General features: G+C 37.3%; 1 protein-coding gene and 1 long non-coding RNA gene across 3 annotated transcripts in view; one reads left to right on the top strand and one right to left on the bottom strand.

The window, feature by feature from the left end:
• Positions 1-118: 118 nt before the first annotated feature.
• Positions 119-19,094, bottom strand: ZRANB2 (zinc finger RANBP2-type containing 2). Of its 2 annotated transcripts, XM_055340331.1 has the most exons (11): positions 18,901-19,094; positions 15,707-15,759; positions 15,507-15,615; positions 14,383-14,465; positions 9,813-9,889; positions 9,396-9,530; positions 7,433-7,602; positions 5,845-5,931; positions 3,703-3,861; positions 2,544-2,617; positions 119-1,990 (listed from the first exon to the last, which is right to left on the bottom strand). In XM_055340331.1, the coding sequence occupies exons 1-10, from the start codon at positions 18,954-18,956 to the stop codon at positions 2,584-2,586; spliced, it is 963 nt and encodes a 320-aa protein (XP_055196306.1). In that variant the 5' UTR covers positions 18,957-19,094; the 3' UTR covers positions 119-1,990; positions 2,544-2,583. The 2 variants fall into 2 exon arrangements, with proteins under 2 accessions (XP_055196306.1, XP_055196305.1); XM_055340330.1 differs by lacking the exon at positions 2,544-2,617.
• LOC129519626 (uncharacterized) overlaps positions 19,035-19,368 on the top strand; it is a 99,092-nt gene continuing 98,758 nt past the window's right edge. Inside the window, exon 1 of the long non-coding RNA XR_008666424.1 lies at positions 19,035-19,111. This is a non-coding gene — a long non-coding RNA (uncharacterized LOC129519626). The remainder of the gene's footprint in view (positions 19,112-19,368) is intronic.

The raw sequence follows: 19,368 nt of genomic DNA on the forward strand, positions 1-19,368 counted from the left end.
CAAGCACTCTTATTATGAACAGTGTGATGTAATCCAAAGGTAAATGAATATAAAGAGTTTAAAGTTTGGCACAATCGAAAGTCACAGGACTATAATAGGCTTAAAAATGCACATTAACTCAGAGCTTAAAAATTCTAATTTATTTCTCACAAATGCCACTTGATGCTTGACTCACAGCTTTATTTACATTTGTCTACAGCATCATTTCCTCATGAAATGAACTAGTACAGCTTAGTTAAACCAAATGAAATCATAATCATCTGAATTGTTTGTAAACTATTAGCTAAATTTATAACCTTGCATTTGCTTAGTACAGCCAAAGTTTCAAATACAGAAAGCACAAGAATAAACCAATGGTAACAAGTAGACTCTAGAAGATCATCTGGGCAATTTAGAAGGTGGACTTTCAAGAAGTCTGAGGCACAATTACAAGAGAGTAAAAGTTCTTGTGCAACCTACAGTAAACGTAGCAAAGAAAATTAAGACGTAAAAAAAACAAGGGGAAATTCATTGTAAAAATATTATCAAAATACTTCTACATAAGATATTTTGCTTTCATCTTTAGATCCACTGAAGAGAAAAATCACTCATTTTAAAATAAAAAACAAATAATTTTGTTTGGTCTGTCTACTAAATACCTTAAAACCCTTACATTTTTAATTGCAGTAGACAATAATTTAAAACTAAGGAAAAAAAACCAAACAGTGGGTATTGATCCCCATGACAAAAAGTCCCCAAGCACAATTGTTGATTTCCCTTAATATACTTACCTTGCATTGTCACTGAAGATACTGCTAAGAGAAACCTTTCTGTTTTTAAGCCAGAGGACAAAATGGAGCTCAAGTGACCAGATTTTGAGAAATAAAACAAACTCAAAGTATTTTAAGCCATAAGTAATTTCAAGTGAATAGGAACAATAAGTATTTCTGCGTGTCATGCAGAAATAAGCATTCATTTGTTACTCAGAAGAAAATTTTATGCAGCGTTTGAACATCTCAAGGCAAATAAACGTTCACTTAAATTCATAATCTCTCTGTTGGTCTTTCAACCCGAGAAATACACTTATGAAGCTTTCTTCAATTTGTTCCTCATTAACTATGATTTTACCTTGTCTACACCACTGTTATGTGATAACTGTGTTTTTAAAGGATATCACATAAAGCTTCTTAAAATATTAAGATAAACATTCTGAAATGGAGGTTTTTCTCATCAATTATACCAGTAAAGAAAGGAACTGGTTTTACACATCTGCTCAAAATCACATGTCAGGCAAAGAGAAATGAGTAACACCCTCTTCCTTCTGCAATTCACAAGATTTTTCCTCATTAAATGTGCTGATACAAAAGTAAAACCAGTTAAGAGAAACAAAGATTCTAAGGCACCCTCAGCTTAGGGAATTTCAAAGTAAGTTTCCATTTGGCTGTTTTCAACCAGTTTTACTTTTTCTTTCTGATAAGAATCACTTTGACATAGACTAACACAAGCAGATTGACTCCTTTTCCCAGATTAACATAAACAGATTGTTTCCAACTACTTTACCACAGTCTTGCCTCCATGACCAAAGTTCAGGCAAGCCTAGGATAAGTTATCCTGTCTTCAGTCAATAGACAGTTCATATTCGGAAATGAAAAAAACAAGAGTTCAAATTAGGAAACTTCTGTCATAGCTGAAATGGTTTTAAATGAAGCAAATGGTTGTAAATAATGAATGATAAACAAGAGCATCTATTTTGGGACATTATGGCTTAAAATACTATTTACTTTTAATTTCACAAAAAAACACAGCTGTATTGTTCTGAAAAGCAATGAAAGGCATGCACCTCTACTAGCAGATTTAGCACTTCTGACCAAGTAAGACACCAACTTCTTAAAAAATATGCTTCATGCACTGTACTGATTTTTTTTTTAAGATGTAAATTTTAATACATTATTTCTTTTTTGAACTTGAACGGGAACCAGAATGGGATGATCCAGAAGATGACCTGTGGTGCCTGTAAGACATAAGGAGAAAGCAGATCATCTAGTAAGCTGGAGCTGGTTATCCAGCATTCATTCATAAGACTATGAGAATATAAAAAACAAAGCCTCATTTTGCTGGCAAAAATAGTAATTAAAATATAAGATACAAATGTATATACACAAAATTAACCAGTGTTCAGATGTTGGATGTGAGACCAGTAATAGCATAACCATAATTGAAAATTCTCTGTAATTTACAAATACCTTCGCAAGATATAGCCACCTCTCAATTATTTAAGGTAATGAAGGAAAGCCTTGCAAAAAATGTGTAAAATTACAGATAACATACAACAAGGGCATATAAACTTGGTAATGGGAGTGTGACTAAATCAATCCTTGTGATACACTGTAGACAAGTGTGGTAAGTCTACATGTAAAACAAATACAGCAAGGCTTCATACTGTGTATGAGAATATATATTCTTAAATAATTACGTTTTGGAAATCTAGGTCACACAAGATGATTGTACAATTAGTTATAGGGTTATATTCATGCAGCTAATTATGAATAAGTCAATATATCAACCTGGGTAAAGTAGTGGTGTTCCGAGGGGTTGGCCCTGGGCTCAGGGTTGTTTAGTGTTTTCACCAATCACCTGGCTTATGGAATAGAGAACATGTTCATTAAGTTTAGATGACAACAAACTAGGGGGATTATATGTGGCTAAGATAAAAATTTGCAGAGTGGTAAGAAAGCAACAGAATGAATTTCATTCAAGTATGGAGTAATTTTTCTTACAAAGAAACAAATGCACAGAAACGATACTAGTTGTGTGTAACCTTAATATCTAAACTTCAAAATGTGAAGCAAAATTAATCATTCTGTACAAGAAGGAATCATGAGGTAATCCTACCACTGAACCCAGCAATAATCAGATTCTGCCTAATTCTTATATTCACAAGCTGAAAGGATATGGAAAATTTGTAAAGATACAAAGGAAATCATTAAAATGCCTATATGATTAGATACTGAGAATGTAGAAAAAGTTAATGAAACTGAGTAATTAGCCTCTTGCAGAAAAGGCTGACAGATGACACCTGCACTTTCCAAATTTTAAAAATGTCAACAGTAAGGTGATCAAATAAAAGGTCTTTCTCTTAAAAAAAAAAAAAAAAAAGAAAAGAAAAGAAAAGAAAAGAAGAAGATTTGGACCGCAAGATGAAAAATGCATTAGCTACAAGAACAATTTCCTTATAAAGGGCATGAAACAGTAATTTGCTGTGTAAATTCATTTATACATATTTAAATGAGAATAGATTTCCAATGATCTAAAATAATTTTTTTTACTAGAGGCCCCAGAATTCTATGATTTCTAATATTTAATGTAAAATCAATAGCATACATTTAAAAATCAACTTCTAAATTACTTCAACATATAGCCTCTGAATTACAATCTTAAAAGACAGAAATAACCGAGAGTTGGCTATAATAATCATATATGAAAATAAAAATTTAAACAATAAAATGATCAGATAGTGGAAGAGTGGATTGATCTACATCTTTTCTAAGCAACCTGATCAAAGCACACAGGTAAACAAAGTAATTAATGGTTTTGAAGTTCAAAGTCGAAAAGTGTAACTTAAAATCGGAACAAAGAGATAATGAAAATCTAATCCTTGACTTGGAAGTTAATTTATTAAACACACTTAAGAACACCCATTCTTATTTCTACAGAAACCCAAACCTTTCGGGTGACCGTGATCTTGTTCGTCTTTTTTTTCGATCACCAGATGAAGAAGATCTAGAACGACTTCTCTTTCTGTTCCTCTCAGGAGAAGATGATGAACTTGAATAAGATCTTTTTCGTGGGGAAGAAGAGCCCCTGTGGGACCTGGAGCTGGATCTTCATTGATTGAGAAACAAATCAAACATTTCATTAAAAGAAGAAATAAGGCAGATCATTTAGTTAACAGACAGCTCCAAAAATAAACAGGATTTACAACTGAAAATTTTATAAGCAGGAATACTTACTGCATACTCAACAGAAGACTTCTGGTTCAACCATGAAAACAATTCTACTTAAGTATAATTACTTATGTTTTAATCTTTTTAACATTCTAGGTGTTCATCACTTATAATTAAGAACCAGCTTAATAAAGATTTTTTTTTTTTGGTAACTTAAGGTTTTCATTTTAAAGTATACATAAATAACAAAACCAAAAGTAAGTGCATTTACATGATTTTCTGTCTAGAAAACATCCTCCCATTTGGGAAACAAACATGTATGTTATATACAACTTCCTGAGGCAAATAAACATAACAATTCCTTGTGGAATTATGCAACTTATTAGTTAAGTTGCTATACAAAAGGCAGGGATAGGGGACAGCAATGAGAAAGAACAGTAACTATTAAACTGCCAAATAAAGAAAAATAAAATGAGTAACTTTGAAACTTTGATTTATATTAACAGTATTTGTTTTTATGAAGGACTACTATTCATGAAGTATGAAGTGTTGACATTCACATGTTTCAGGTAGAAGTAAATGTGCAAATGTTTAAATGCAAAGTTTTTTCTTCATTTACATATTTTGGTTGAAGGAATTTAGCTCAAACTTCCCAAAAAATTCACCTTTGGGCTTAAAATAAAATCAGAAAGCCCAAAAGGAGAATTCTTTGGAAAGTTATAAGCAATGAAAAAAATGTTTGGGAAGAACATGAAGGCTGTTCTGTAAATCTTAATTCTATTACTTCCTCAAAGGGAACTAGGACTTAAGAATCTTCACCTAAGCAGCACTCAAATAAAATCACTAAAACATTGATAATACAGAACAATAAACTCACTTGGCTCTCCATTTTGTACTGGCTTAATACAAGCTTGCGTATCATTCTTTCTTCCTTTAAACTGCAGTTGCCCTCTAATGCAGATTTGGCTCTAGTAAGCAATTATCTTTACCAAAAGACCTACCATTACACTTCGGGGAGAATTTCCACACAAGTGCAATCTTAGTCATTTTCTTATTCTTGTGAGGTGCTTTAAATACATGATCAATAAATCAACTTAAAAAAAAAAAGGCAGCATATTTTGACTAAGTTTAGGAAAAACACTTCAAGAAAGTAAAATAAAGACTAATGTTTCATTTGCTTCTTCATAAATTCTTTCTACAGGTTGGACCAAATGCAACCTGAAGTTAATTAACAGTAACACTTACTTAAGACCACAACCTACCTAAACTAACAAACCACACTATTTTTTTTTTTAAACCAGCCATACTTCTTGATTTAGTTTGTACAATTTAAGAGGACTGCTTATTCTACATATAATATTCATGTGTAGTATTTTATAATTTAATAATATTTTGTGTAATTTAAAAAAAATGGAAAAACGTATAAAATATTCCAGAAACTTTATGACATAGATGACAAAACAGTTTCTGTAAATACGGAAAGAATTGCCCTACAAAACAAAATCTGTTTTGAGGCAAGGTTAATTTTCTTCCTTTTAAAAACAAAGCAAACTTTTCCTTTGCATATCTCTAACTGTATTTGAACTTTTACTGCACACATAACTTTAATGCACTAGAGATACAGTGATAAGACTTGGCTCTGTCTTCCTACTTCATCTCATTTTAGCTAGCACAAAAATAAAAAAATCAAACCTTGCTTGCATAATGCAAAATAGCTCAATCATGGGAATGTCTTGGCACACTGCTGGCAATGAAAAACATCTCATGGTGAGAAAATTAAGCTGAGGCAAGTGCATTAGTTTTCTAATGCTAAAATAAAATTGACAAGTAGAAGCAAAATAAGAGAAAAAAAGCAGCAACGCCCTCTGCAGCCTTAAATATTTTTTCTCTCTGCTTTACAGAGAGATGCTACCTCATTCACCTTGATTTCGACCCACGAGATCTCGAACGTTCTCTGGAACTGGAACGAGATCTTGACTGCGAACTGGAAGAACTTCTTGAACGGGACCTGGAACAACATGGAAGGATTTTTTTTTCCAGGACCACTTACATGAACTTTGTGATATGAATACTGAAAGAAAAATACACATTAGAGTTCATTTTCATATAAAAAGACAACTATTTGAGATATATTTTCAAAAATATTTAAAGTAACTAAACATTATTATTTAAATATTTATGCCAAATTTAAGCTAATATATTTTTTTTAAATCAACTACCACTTTCTAAATTTGACTAAATTACTCTAGAAGTCACTCAAAATTGAACAAGTAAAAACACTAAGCATTTTCACTTCATTAACATTGAAGACTCTCTGCTCACAAATAGTTTTTAAAGCAACTCAGGACTTCACATCCAGGAATACTGAATGTTGTTTATAATTTCTTTGAGAGAGCTCCAGCAATTTCCCTCATAAAACTTCTGTTTCCTTAGTCTCTAACATGACACTTTAAGTATGACGTGTAAGTCCATTTGTTGTTTTTCTGTCTACTCAAAGGTTAGAGAATTAAAAAGAAAATACGTTAACAATAATGTCATTGTCTTAGATAATTATATTATTGAAAAATGATACATGGGGAGTTATGGCCCTCTTAAATTTTAAAAAATCACAAATTCAATAAAATTCACTTACTAACCTAGTATATAAATAACCTTTACCTCTTAAGATAATACCTTATTGAAAAAGATTACTATTACATTTACATCTTAAAATTACTATCTTTACAATCACAATTGTATGCTCTCAGGCTTTACAGTACTCAAACAAAAATATATTAAGTATTCAAATAGGCTGTTTTTATCCCTAAATACCGTTAAAATTCATTGCCCATGGTTTCACTGTACTGTGAATAGGAATTCTTCAAGAGAACGTTGCCTATATGAGGTAGTGCTTTTGCTCGCCTAAAATTTTAGTTTCATTATTGACTAATCAGGTAATTTTATTGAAATTTTACATTTCTAGCAATGTAATATTCAAGTACACCAACTAAATCCTTTTTCCTGGACATCTCAAAATCATGAGCATTAGGGCAATAAAACCAATATGTCAGAAATTTGCTCCTTTATTCAAAATACCTCTAACCAAATAAATTATTAAACTATTGTATATTAAAAGCAATGTGTCTAAGAAGTGTCTAGAAAAGTGTCTAGAAAATTTCCATACTAGCCTTTAACATCACTTTACCTGAAAGTTCCTAAGTGTAAACTATCTTTTAGATAATTAAATCTCACTATGTGTAATGATTTAAATGAATTTTTAAAGTCTACTTCAAGAAAGGCATGGTGCTAAAAATGAACCAAGGAAATTTCACATTAAAACTTTGCAATTCTGAAAATACTGGACAATAACTTCATGGCACTAAGAAATAACTATTTTGTAAATGTTGACTTGAATAAAATCCCTAAAGTACAAAGGAAAGCTTATTCAGTAAAGAAAAACAAAATTTATAAATAAAGAAGTTAGATACTGACATTTTGACTGGTGTTACCCTTGACCTGTACCCGTTTACCTGGACCTAGACCTTGAACTTGAGGGGGAGGATGAGCGTGATGAAGATCGTGAATGTGAAGATCGGGACTTTGAGCGACTTCGTCTATTAGATTTCTTTTTATTACTATCTTCTTCTTCACTGGCATCAAGATTATATTTTGAGAGATCAGCATCATCTTCATCCTCATCCTAACAAAAATTCAATTATTTAGACATTTGGATACGATCCACTAGGAATGATGAACAGTTCTGTGCACTGGACATCTATCTCCATATGGATACATGGTATCATCAATGGATACGGTATCATCAACATCTCAGCAATGTCTCAATCCTAAAATCTGCCTACAGTATTACTTATCTCAGATACACAAATTATCTCAGACATTTCAACAAAGCAAACCTGGAACTCATATTATTTCTTCTTTTTCGGTCACAATGTATTACCAAGTAAGTTGCCAAGAATTTTCAATTTTAGGGGCACCTGGGTGGCTCAGTGATTGAGCATCTGCTTTTGGCTCAGATCATGACCCTGGGCTTCTAGGACTGAGCCCTGCTTCAGGTTCCCCGCAGGCAGCCTGCTTCTCCCTTTGCCTATATCTCTGTCCCCACCCTACCCCCCGCCGTCTCTCTCATGAATTAAAAAAAAAAAAAAAATTCTAAAAATTTTTTTTCAATTTTAACCCCTTAAAAATCCTTGAATCCATCTTTAGTCTTAGTTCAGAACTTTATTCTTTTCTCCAGTATACTACAGTATTACCTTTCACTTGGTCTCCCTAAATCTAGAGATCCATCCTGCCTCCCCACTACCTCAATATATTGACCGTTACTACCTTGAAACAGGTCAGATAAACATACCTCATTTGTTAAGAAACAACCTTTAGAAATGGTTTCACAGTCATCTGTGTAGTTGCATTTGAGGGATTCTTATGATGAGGCCTCAAAGTGTACCTATAATGGTATCTATACATCAGGCCATAAAACTTTATACTCTGGCCTCGAATACCACCTGACCTGATGGTGATGGCTGTCCCTCTCACCACATTCTGCCCTCTGCTCTAATCACATTACCTTATGAATGATTTTTTGATGTTGTTTATTTCCTATTTAAATGACTTTTATTTGCTGTTCTCCGCCTGAAAGTGTTCGGACCACAGCTCCTGAAGCCAGCATGTAGTATCATTCTATCATTCAAGATCTCACCTCAAATTTCACCTCCCCAGAAAATCTCCCCATCCACTGAAACCAAAGTAGATCTTCTCATGATGTGTTATCACATTTGTCTTTATAACATCATTGCTACTTAAATTATCTTGTCTATTTATGTCTTTTCTTTTCTTTATTTATGATAGTCACAGAGAGAGAGAGAGAGAGAGAGAGAGAGAGAGAGAGAGAGAGACTGAGGCAGACACAGGCAGAGGGAGAAGCAGGCTCCATGCATCGGGAGCCCGACGTGGGATTCGATCCCGGGTCTCCAGGATCGCGCCCTGGGCCAAAGGCAGGCGCTAAACCGCTGCGCCACCCAGGGATCCCCTGTCCATTTATGTCTTATCCATTTATGTCTTTCCCCTCTAGAACTGAAGTTCCATTAAAAGAAGGATGGTTTGGGCAGCCCCAGTGGCTCAGTGGTTTAGCGCCACCTTCGGCCCGGGGCGTGATCCTGGAGACCCGCAATCAGGTCCCATGTTGGGCTCCCCGCGTGGAGCCTGCTTCTCCCTCTGCCTGTCTCTCGGCCTGTTTCTGTGTCTCTAATAAATAAATAAAATCCTAAAAAAAAAAAAAAAAAAAAAAAAAGATGGTTCTGTCTCCGTTATTCTATTTCCAGAGGCAGTATAGTGCTTGGAAGAGTAAAGCTCAAAACCTTTCGAGAACAAATGAATATATAAAACCTATCTTCACTACTGGACAAAGATCACTAGATTCATGTTATATTCATAGCTCAAATAAAACTCAGGAGAACATAAGACAAGGAAATCATTTACCTCATCTAATTTATATTTAGAAAGATCTTCATCCTCATCCTCTTCTTCTCCCTCAGATTCTTTGTCTTCAACTTCCTTTAAAATAGATGCAGGACCAACTGCCTTCCCTCTGTATTTTTTCTTTTTACGTCCAAACTAGAGAAAAAGTTTCATATTTCTGTCAGCTAAAAATGTTTTAAAATTACTATTTTTCTAAAAAATTCCTTTTATATATTTAAGTCAATATGCATTTTCAAGTTAATTGTTACAATTATATATTTAAGCCAATCAGGACTTCTTTAAAAATTGTCAGCTGCTTTAAAAGAATCAATGTGTACTTATAAAAATAAGATATATATTTATTATTCCTTTGCATTTAAGACATTTTTAACATGTTTTCTATTTTGTGTTCAACCTGCACACTAGCGTATAGCTTACCTCATCGTATTCGCCATCAGACTCTTCTCTTTCTATATATTCAACGTTTTCTCTTTCATTAAAACCACCACCATAGCCTAAAAAGGGAGGGGACATAAACTGTTACCCTATGACAATTCATTAAAATAACAATAACGTAATAAAATCATCTCCCAGCATTAGAAAAAAAGAAAAATCTCATCAATGACATTTGCCTAGCTAATAAATTACTAGTTTTAAAAAAAAGCACATTAAAAAACATCAGAACAGTGTCAAAGGTAGACACCTTGGCTAAAAAAAGCCCTGTTGCTACACTTCTAGCTCTTCTCAGTTTCAAAATATCCTGTATGACTTAGACTATGCATGGAATACACAAGCGGAAAACGACTTTCTTCTGTAATTTATCATAGTTCTTCTGGGAGGACTGGGCTCAGTAAGAACTAAAAACCAAATTTCACTGATTAACTAGCTGTAGATAGTCTGAAATCTTTTGATGTGTTGAAATTTTGCTGAGTTAAAATGTAGCTAGGGTTTGGAATAGTCCTAAATTATAAAAAAAACGAATACAATGACATAATAAAAGAACACCCAAATTCATTTTAATACAATTATTTTTAACATACTGTTAAAAGTCACTGAGGTACAATAAAATAGGCAGTAGACTTTTAAACTGAAAATATTCTATTAAAAAACACTCAAGATCAGCAAATCACAATTCTTTGATGTCACAGCCAACATCTTCAATGGGACTGACAGTTTTTGAAACACACTTAAGAGGAGCTGGGGTTACTTTTAGAGAAAGTGAGTGAGATTGTGAATAAATCTCCCACTGGAAAAATGATGGAGATGTATGTAGGCAAGGGCAACATCACCTAACTACTTCATAGGCTGCAGAGCAGTGGCAGCACATAAAAACAGTGATTCCAAGGCTTAAGGATTTTATGAACCAGCAAAACGCTAAATAAATTTGAGCAAGAAAGTATTTTTTAAAAATTTAAGATACGTGACTTTAAAATGATCGATCATGGGCATTTAAAAAAAACACTTACCCTACCATCATTTTATAAGAGTCACAAATAGTAGAAGGGATAACTGTCCCAACAAAATAATAAGTTTAACTTTCTTAAAAAAAAAAAACAACCAAAAAACACAATCATCTTCATTATAATTTATACCAGTGAAGACTGAATGTGTCAGTGCTTATCCCTCAAATACTTGCATGTGATCCCTTTCCTTCTCCTCCTACCTTATTTCAGAGACAATATGGACTTCAATTGTGATATACAAGAATTTCCTTTTGCTTCTATACATGACATACAAATGAAGAGTGTATCAAATACCAGTAACAATTTTTCCTTAGTAAAATCTTGGCTCTAGCTTTTCAGAATTTTTTTTAAAATTTTTTTATTTATTATTTATGATAGTCACATAGAGAGAGAGAGAGAGAGAGAGAGAGAGAGAGAGAGAGAGAGAGAGAGAGACAGGCAGAGGGAGAAGCAGGCTCCATGCACCGGGAGCCCGACGTGGGATTCGATCCCGGGTCTCCAGGATTGCGCCCTGGGCCAAAGGCAGGTGCCAAACCGCTGCGCCACCCAGAGATCCCTAGCTTTTCAGAAATTAAATATAAAAAGACAAAAACAAGTACAAGTGAGTATATGCTGAACCTCAAGAAAACAGCTCATATTCAATCTAATTTTTAGATTATAAATACTGTGGAAAGTTATAATTCAGTATAGTTTCTTAAGTCTAGGTATATTTAATATAATATCAATGTCTTGAGATTAAGGTAGGAGTAGTCTAATAAACAACAAATTTTAAAACATTACCAATAATAGAGACCTAAGCTTCCAAGTACTTAAAAGAAAAAAAAAAAACTTCACAGGATCTAGATGGAATATTCACTTTAAGAGATGATTAATAATAAAGATCTAAACTTCAAAAACTTAAAAGCTAAAACTAAAACAAACCAAAAAACCCACCACAGAATTTAGATGGAAATTCACATAGGAAAAAATTAAAAGCAAAGTGAATAAATACAATGCAATAGCATGATTGTCTTCAGGTCAGCAGTGCAGAAAAATGCCTGACAGACTATTTATATGTGGAAACATGTGAAAATACTAAATTCTATTTAAAATCAGTAGTTGGGCTTTTAGAATTCTTTGTTCACATTCAAGGAATCTGCAGCTGGGGATCCCTGGGTGGCGCAGCGGTTTAGCGCCTGCCTTTGGCCCAGGGCGCGATCCTGGAGACCCACGTTGGGCTCCCTGCAAGGAGCCTGCTTCTCCCTCTGCCTGTGTCTCTGCCTCTCTCTCTGTGTGACTATCATTAAAAAAAAAAAAAAAAAAAAAAGGAATCTGCAGCTGAAAAATGACATGGCAAATAAATTATTGCAGGATTCAGAAAGTGACCTATAATTCACAAGTAATTTTCCATAGGTATATAGGTAAAACTACTTTAAAATATATCGCAGCAAACATAAAGCTATTTTCATGTTTTCATACAGGCTACAGAAAAAACTTAATTTTTGACAAGAATGCAATTACTAAAGTATAAACCATACAAAAATGGGAGAACGGCTAATTATTTGTAGAATTATTTGAAGGGATAATGCAGAAGTCAGCAATCTTTCAGTAGCACATCAAGTTTTCTTTTACTTGCAGACTAGCCCACGCTTAGGAAATGTTCCCCAGAACCTTGGACTTCCTTATTAAAAACAGTAAAGAGACACTGAGGAGCAAAGCTATAGGTTATTTCAACCTTCAACTGTGACCAGCAAAGACAACCAGTTATAACCAAAGAACCAGTTATAGCCAAAGAAGTGGGAAAAGGTCAAGATAACAGAATCATAGTAAAAAGACTGAGTAAAGGAAAAGTGAGAAGACAGCAAACTTTGAGGATTGATTTTAGTTGTTAGACTATAGTTTTCACAATAGTGGAACTTTAAAGAAGAGTCACAAAACAGATAAAAGAATATGAAGAGATAAAAAGCTCTTTGAAAATTTAAAAAAAACGATAAAGATTTTGGATTTTATCCTAAAAACAAGACCATTTTAAACCAATTAGGTCTTTACTTTGGAAAAAAAGTAAAACATCTCTGGCTACCAAGAGGGCAGGAGGCAGAATGTGTAGAGACATCAGCTAAACGGCAATTTCTCAAAGACAAGATAAAGTGGTATTTCTACTACCTAGGGGAGTGGTGGAAAAGCATTCTGAAGGGAGTAGAGGGGAAATGAAGGAGTTACTAAGGACATCTAGATTTCTGGCTTATGCAACAAGCACGTGGTGGGGAGCACGAATCATGAGAAAGAGATCACTTAGAAGAGGGCCAGGTCCTGGGGGAAAATTATGAGCTCAGTTTGGATATAGTAAGTCTGACATTTACATGGTAACGTTGAATAGGCAGCTGGATATATAGGTCAAAGGAGTCTCAGCTGAGGCATACACCTGAGTATCATGGTGTGCCATAGGTTACTTAAACTTAGGGCTTAGGGAAACAACGCCCAAAAAATAAAGAGCAAAGAAAGAAAACCTAGGGATTGGACCTTAAAGAACCTCAACAGTCTGTGGACAGGCAGAAGACGGCGAACCCAGAAAGGACACAAATTACCTGAGGTGTGGGAAGAAAAAAGATAAAAAAAGATAAAACACATCTTTTATGTTTTAGGAGGGGAAGGAGGGAAAAAAGGGGAGATTCTTATTAAAAGGCCCCAATCTACTCAGTTAGTACAAAGGCCAAAAATAGGAGTGAGGTAGGATTTGAAGATTGAAAAAGTATCTAGGGCATTGGACTATAATCTCACATTAGAGATTATTTGAAAAACAAAAACACAGGGGGAATAAAACAAAGATTTCAGTTAACAGTCTTGAATGTCCAAATCCAGATGATTCTTGAAGGCTCACGGGTCTCCTATCCCTAGAAACCAGAGTGGAAGTGGTCTGAAGTTCTCAAGGAAAAGAAAACAGGGAAGTAGTTTAGTAAATAAGTCTGACAACGGTAACTATATACAGAAGGAAACCTTTGATTATATGACGTATGAGTCACTACGTGATAAAATCAGATTTGAAGTATATGGATAATGTGGTTGGGCTAACTGCTGGTAACTGAAACACTATATAGTTAGGTAAATCATCTCACCACAGAACACACGGAGCCAGTGGTAACCGACTACTTTGGTCAGTGCTTACCAAACACCATCCAAATCACCAACGAATTTCAGGGACCCACACTCCAAGAGCTTTCACAGTTCTGTTTTGAAATCTGTATTTTTAAAGTTTCCCAAATAACTCCAATGCACAGCCAACTCTGAGAATTACTGCCTAAGCTTTAGACAAGTACCTTAAAAGGTGCCTCTCTGCCCTTCTTAATTTGTGAGCATAGGACTCTCTACCACTGTACTTAGTAAAATGGGATATTAGGAAACAAAAAGTCTTTTTTTGAGTAGGAGAGAAAAAAATCCAGTTAAAAAACCTAAGGGCAGAACAGATGGAACGATCAACTACTGTGCTCTTATAAGAGAAGGTCATTGAATTGTCAATTAAACTTTTAGTTCTTTTGAAATTATTTAGTTAGAACATGATCAGATTTTACCTGTTCTTTCTTCTAACTTAGCATACTTCGGAGTATTACACATGTTACACTCTGATCTTCTGGCCCAATTTACATTACTGCACCTTTAGAAGAGACAAATACCAAATTAGTAAGCTTTACTACAATATAGGGGAAAAAGTAAATTTTTAGACATTCTAGAATTTTAATTTTAAAATAAAAATTAGGATGAAACCACTACCATAAAGAACCATTTATAAAGGATACTGCAAACAAAGAAAATGTACTAGTGTGGATTCCAACAAAAGACTGAACTATTTAAGCAGAGAAGTAAGAGCTATATAGTTTGAAGAGTGCATTTGTCATTTTTTTCAAAAACATGAGACAAATCATTCAGAGATTTTGATGCCTTGGGGGGAAAATTCATTTTAAATTAAAAGTTTTACTAATTTTTCAGTCTCTAAATTAACCTCAAGGGACAGTAAAGTTTTACCTTCCAAACATTTACATCTTCAAAAAAAATTTTTTTTGAGGAATCAGTTCAAGCACTGCATTTCACAGCATTATCAAATCCAATGACTTAATCTGTTAGAAAATTGTCCAATATAAACGTAATAACTACAGTATCAGAAATTTATGTAAGACCCTCTTCTGATTCAGTCCTTTCTCATATATTTATCTGCACAACAGAAAAAGATGGAAGTTGGAAACAATCTATACAGAACTTGAAAATCAAAAGTATTAAGGAAAACTACCTCATTAGAGATAGTTATGGCAAACAAAGAACCTATGATTCTAAAACTGCTTTGTAAAAACACAGAATGTATTTTGTAGTATATTTCCTATTAATGATAGAGGCTAAAAGTTCTTGAGATTTTTCAGTAATAAAAAGAAGTAGGCTTTGGTGGTTTTAAATAGCCCTTCCTTTTTTTTTGGAATGGAAGAATTCATTTACCAGTACACATCATCCATCACAATAAAAACTAACACTACCATTGAAATAATAGAATTTAAAAATTCTTTATGCTTCTATATCAGATAATCAATACATCTTTGATTTAAATGATTTCCCTGGTTTATTAATGTGCCTAGTAAGAACTGGAAATATTAATAAGCAGTGGCTAGACATATTATGGAAGAAAAAGTAGATAATTTAAAACACATACGTTTTGCACTGCCAGTCATTAGCACTAAAAAGGCCTCGGCTCTTTTCTGCAAGTGTCTTCCCTATTTCAGTACCCCCAGCTTTCATCATCTTAGCCTCGGTTGTTTTCTCTGAAAATAGGAAAATAATGTGTTATGAAACTGGGGAAATTAAAAAAATGATCTGTATACAGTCATAATAGAAGCTTCCTTAAATGCTTACCTCGACCACATCTATTACAGCTGGTTCTTCTGGCAAAGTTTACATTTCCACATCTGAAAATAAACAATATAAGGATGTCATTTAAATCTACAGAATTCTTAAAATTATAAATGCGTAACTTTTTAGCGTGTCCTTACTATATTACCTGCATCCAGAATTTATGCCATCTCAGTCATGTAGGTTACAAAACAAAAACAAAAAACCAACACTCCCCCCCGCCCCCCAACAAAATCACAATGTAAGTGGAAAAAACTTAATATTTAAAGTCACAAGTCCAGGATAAGAAATTCCAACCTTTCACTAACTGGTTATGGGGATCCTGGTTGAGTCATTTAGGATGTGTGCTTCAGTGTTCTATTAGCACCTATCACTGATTGTAACAAAATCCCCTTGGCAAAGCTGAAGTGAGGTATGACTGCACTTCAGTAATTACTGTGGGGGCACCAAGTCAAAAAAAAAAAAAAAAAAACTCAAAGTGACTCCTAATAAAGAAAATAAGATATACACAAAAATGTAGTCAATATTATGAGAAATACATAATCCTATAGCTGGGCCAATGGGGAAAATAAAGATAGATAAATCAGAGGCAGCTTCATGGATCTTGACAAGATAATCTCTTTACAAGCAGGAGATGGAATTTAAGGAAAGAAAATAGGTTATACCAACTAAAAATATAAATAGCTTCGATTGCAAGGAAATGGGGAGTTTTCTGGGGATATTTTTCAAAACTCTGAAACCTAGTTGAAAAAAAATAACCAACCACAACCAACAAACTCAACATGATGCAACACAGGATCACTTGATGTTTATATTCAGCAAACTTAAAACAACCATCAGGTTCACTAACAGTGGTCTTAACACTGCATCTGCATATTGTAAAAGCATGGTAAATACTCCGCATGACATGCAAAGCTTAAATCTTAAAAAGCTGATTTCTTTTGGGTGTTCTATTAGAATAAAATAAGCACGTAAATTATGGAATGGCCACTAACCTGAGTGCTCCAAGTAATTCTTACATCTTTTTTTCCCTTTAATACCTTATGACTCAAATAAGCATTGAAAATAACTTGTGGGGCACCTGGGTGGCTGAGCCCTCAGCTCAGGTCATGATCCAAGGGTCCTGGGATCGAGCCCTGCATCAGGCTCCTTGCTCTGTGAGGAGTCTGCCTCTGTCTCTCCATCTCTCTGTCCCTCCCCGATTGTTCTCTAATAAATAAAATCTTAAAAAAAAAAAAAATCTTGAATATATGCACTGTAAGAATACTCTATTCACATATTCGCAGCGAGCTGAATGTACTTAGACCTACGTCAAATATTTGCCCATGCTGTCATTAACGCTGTCACAAGCACATCGTTCTACAAGTAACCAACACAAAAATCAGAAGTTGTGTTCTTTCCAACGTTTTCCATAGTATCCTTTAGAGCGATGCTGTTCTTGCATATGAATCCATTCAATTCCATGCTATCAAGCAGACCTGATCCTTGAGATCATCTTAATCTTTATGCAAATGAGTCGCCAATTAATCATGAAATAAATGTGACGGATGTTTCACTTAAACTATTTAAAAGGTAGGGAATCCCCGGATGGCTCAGCGGTTTAGCACCAACTTCAGTCCAGGGTGTGATCCTGGAGTCCCGGGATAAAGTCCTATGCATGGAGCCTGCTTTTCTCTCTGCCTGTGTCTCTGCCTCTCCCTCTCTCATGAATAAATAAATAAAATACAAAATATATATATATATATATGCTTAAAATGTGAATGGGCGTCAAATATCGGGGACTACGGGCTCCACATCCTTTAAGGAGGCAACGTGTGAGGACGCTGTGCGAGCTGACCTTTCTAGAACTACCACCAACCAATTGCTACCAATGCAGAGCCTTCATCTCCGGGATACTTCCCCGCTGGACACCCCATCCAGGCTCCCGGGTACTCACCGATAAGGGCGCTATCCGACCCTGGTGTCTCAGTCAAGTTAAATAACCTACTTAACGGGGTCTGTAAGCCACAGACCTGGAAATCACACCCCGCGTTTGCTTGTTTCCAACTCTCGTCCTTGCTATACCAGGGGCTCTACCGCGTGTGTGGCTGCTAGCTCAAGAGGAGGAGATGCAAGATTTTAATCTGGATCCGATGTGTGTGCGTTCAAGGTCCCGGGCGCTTCCTTTCCGTGCGTTTCCAAACGGGCACCGTGTATGTATGTACGTATGTGCTCGGGCGGAGAGCCTTCGGGGAGAACCCGGCCGTGGCACACACAGCACCCCGGCTCCCGCACCGACGGTTCCAAAAAAAAAAAAAAAAAGGGATCCCTGGGTGGCGCAGCGGTTTGGCGCCTGCCTTTGGCCCAGGGCGCGATCCTGGAGACCCGGGATCGAATCCCACGTCGGGCTCCCGGTGCATGGAGCCTGCTCCTCCCTCTGCCTGTGTCTCTGCCCTTCTCTCTCTCTCTCTCTCTCTCTCTCTCTCTCTCTCTCGGTGTGTGTGACTATCATTTAAAAAAAAAAAAGAAAAAAAAAAAAAAAGCTGGGCCACTGAACACTGAAGCACGTGCTTGCTTCTCCGCTGCAGGGATGGGATCTCAGGGCTGAGCAGGCAAAAAAAAAAAAAAGGCAGAACAACAAAATAACACAGGCCTCTTGCATTTCAGCTGTTAGCGGGTGATTCAAGATCAATAAAGAGAAAAGGAGGAAAAAAGAAAAAAGTCCGAATTCCCTAAAAATCAAAGCAAAGGCAGGCAGTATCTCGCGGAGGGCCGACTCGGAGGAAGGCGCTTCCCGCGAACCGGAGGAAAGTTCTGCAGGAGTCACGTGGGCAGGTGCACGGGGCCCGCGGGGGCGGCTGGGAGCGCGCGCGCGGGGGCGTCTGGGGGCGCGCGCGGCTCGGGGGCGCGCGCGGGGGGCCGCGGGGGCGCGCGGGGCCCGGGGGCGGCGGGGTCGCGGCCCAGGCAGCCCGCGTGGCCCCGAGACGCCGCCGCGGCCCCGCCGCCGCGTCCCGCCGAGGCTCCCGAGGCCGCTCGCGGCGAAGAGCCGGCAGCCTCCTTCCCGCCGCCGCGGCGGGGGCGGGGGCGGGGGCGGGGGGGGCCGGCGGTTCGCCGCCTGCACCCGGCTCGGGCGATCCGAGCCCCCGACGCCGGCCGACGCCGACGGAACCCGGGCCCTCACACCCTCAGCCCCGACCCGGGCCCCTTCGCGGACTCACTTTTTGTCAGGGCAGATCCAGTCTCCGTCGCTGACTCGGAAATTCTTGGTCGACATCTTGGCCGCCGCCGCCACCGCCACCGCCGCCCGCAGCTGCGTCTTCGCAGGAGGAAGCGGGCTGGGGCCTCGCGGCCGCCCGGGGCTGCCCGCTGCGCGCCTGACTCCGACGCGCGCCCGCGCCCCGCGGTGACCGAGACGCGCACGGGCCCGGGGTGAGCGTGAACGTCGTCGCCGCGGCCGGACGCCCGGGGCACGGTTCTCCGGCCGGAAGACTTGTAGCGCACACGCAGGCTCCGCAGCCAAACCCTCAGGCGCCGCAAGGGCCAGCCCGGGCGGGAGGCCTTCGTGGCACCGGCGGCCTCGGAGAGCCCCCCGCGGGCGGGAGGACCCCACGGGAAAGCACTTCCGGTCACGTGGGCCGGGCCGGGCGGCCAGGCGGAAGTGACGGCAGCCGGGTTCGCGCGTGGGG

The sequence above is a fragment of the Nyctereutes procyonoides genome, unplaced genomic scaffold, assembly GCF_905146905.1.
Source record: "Nyctereutes procyonoides isolate TBG_1078 unplaced genomic scaffold, NYPRO_anot_genome, whole genome shotgun sequence".
Lineage (NCBI taxonomy): Eukaryota > Metazoa > Chordata > Mammalia > Carnivora > Canidae > Nyctereutes > Nyctereutes procyonoides.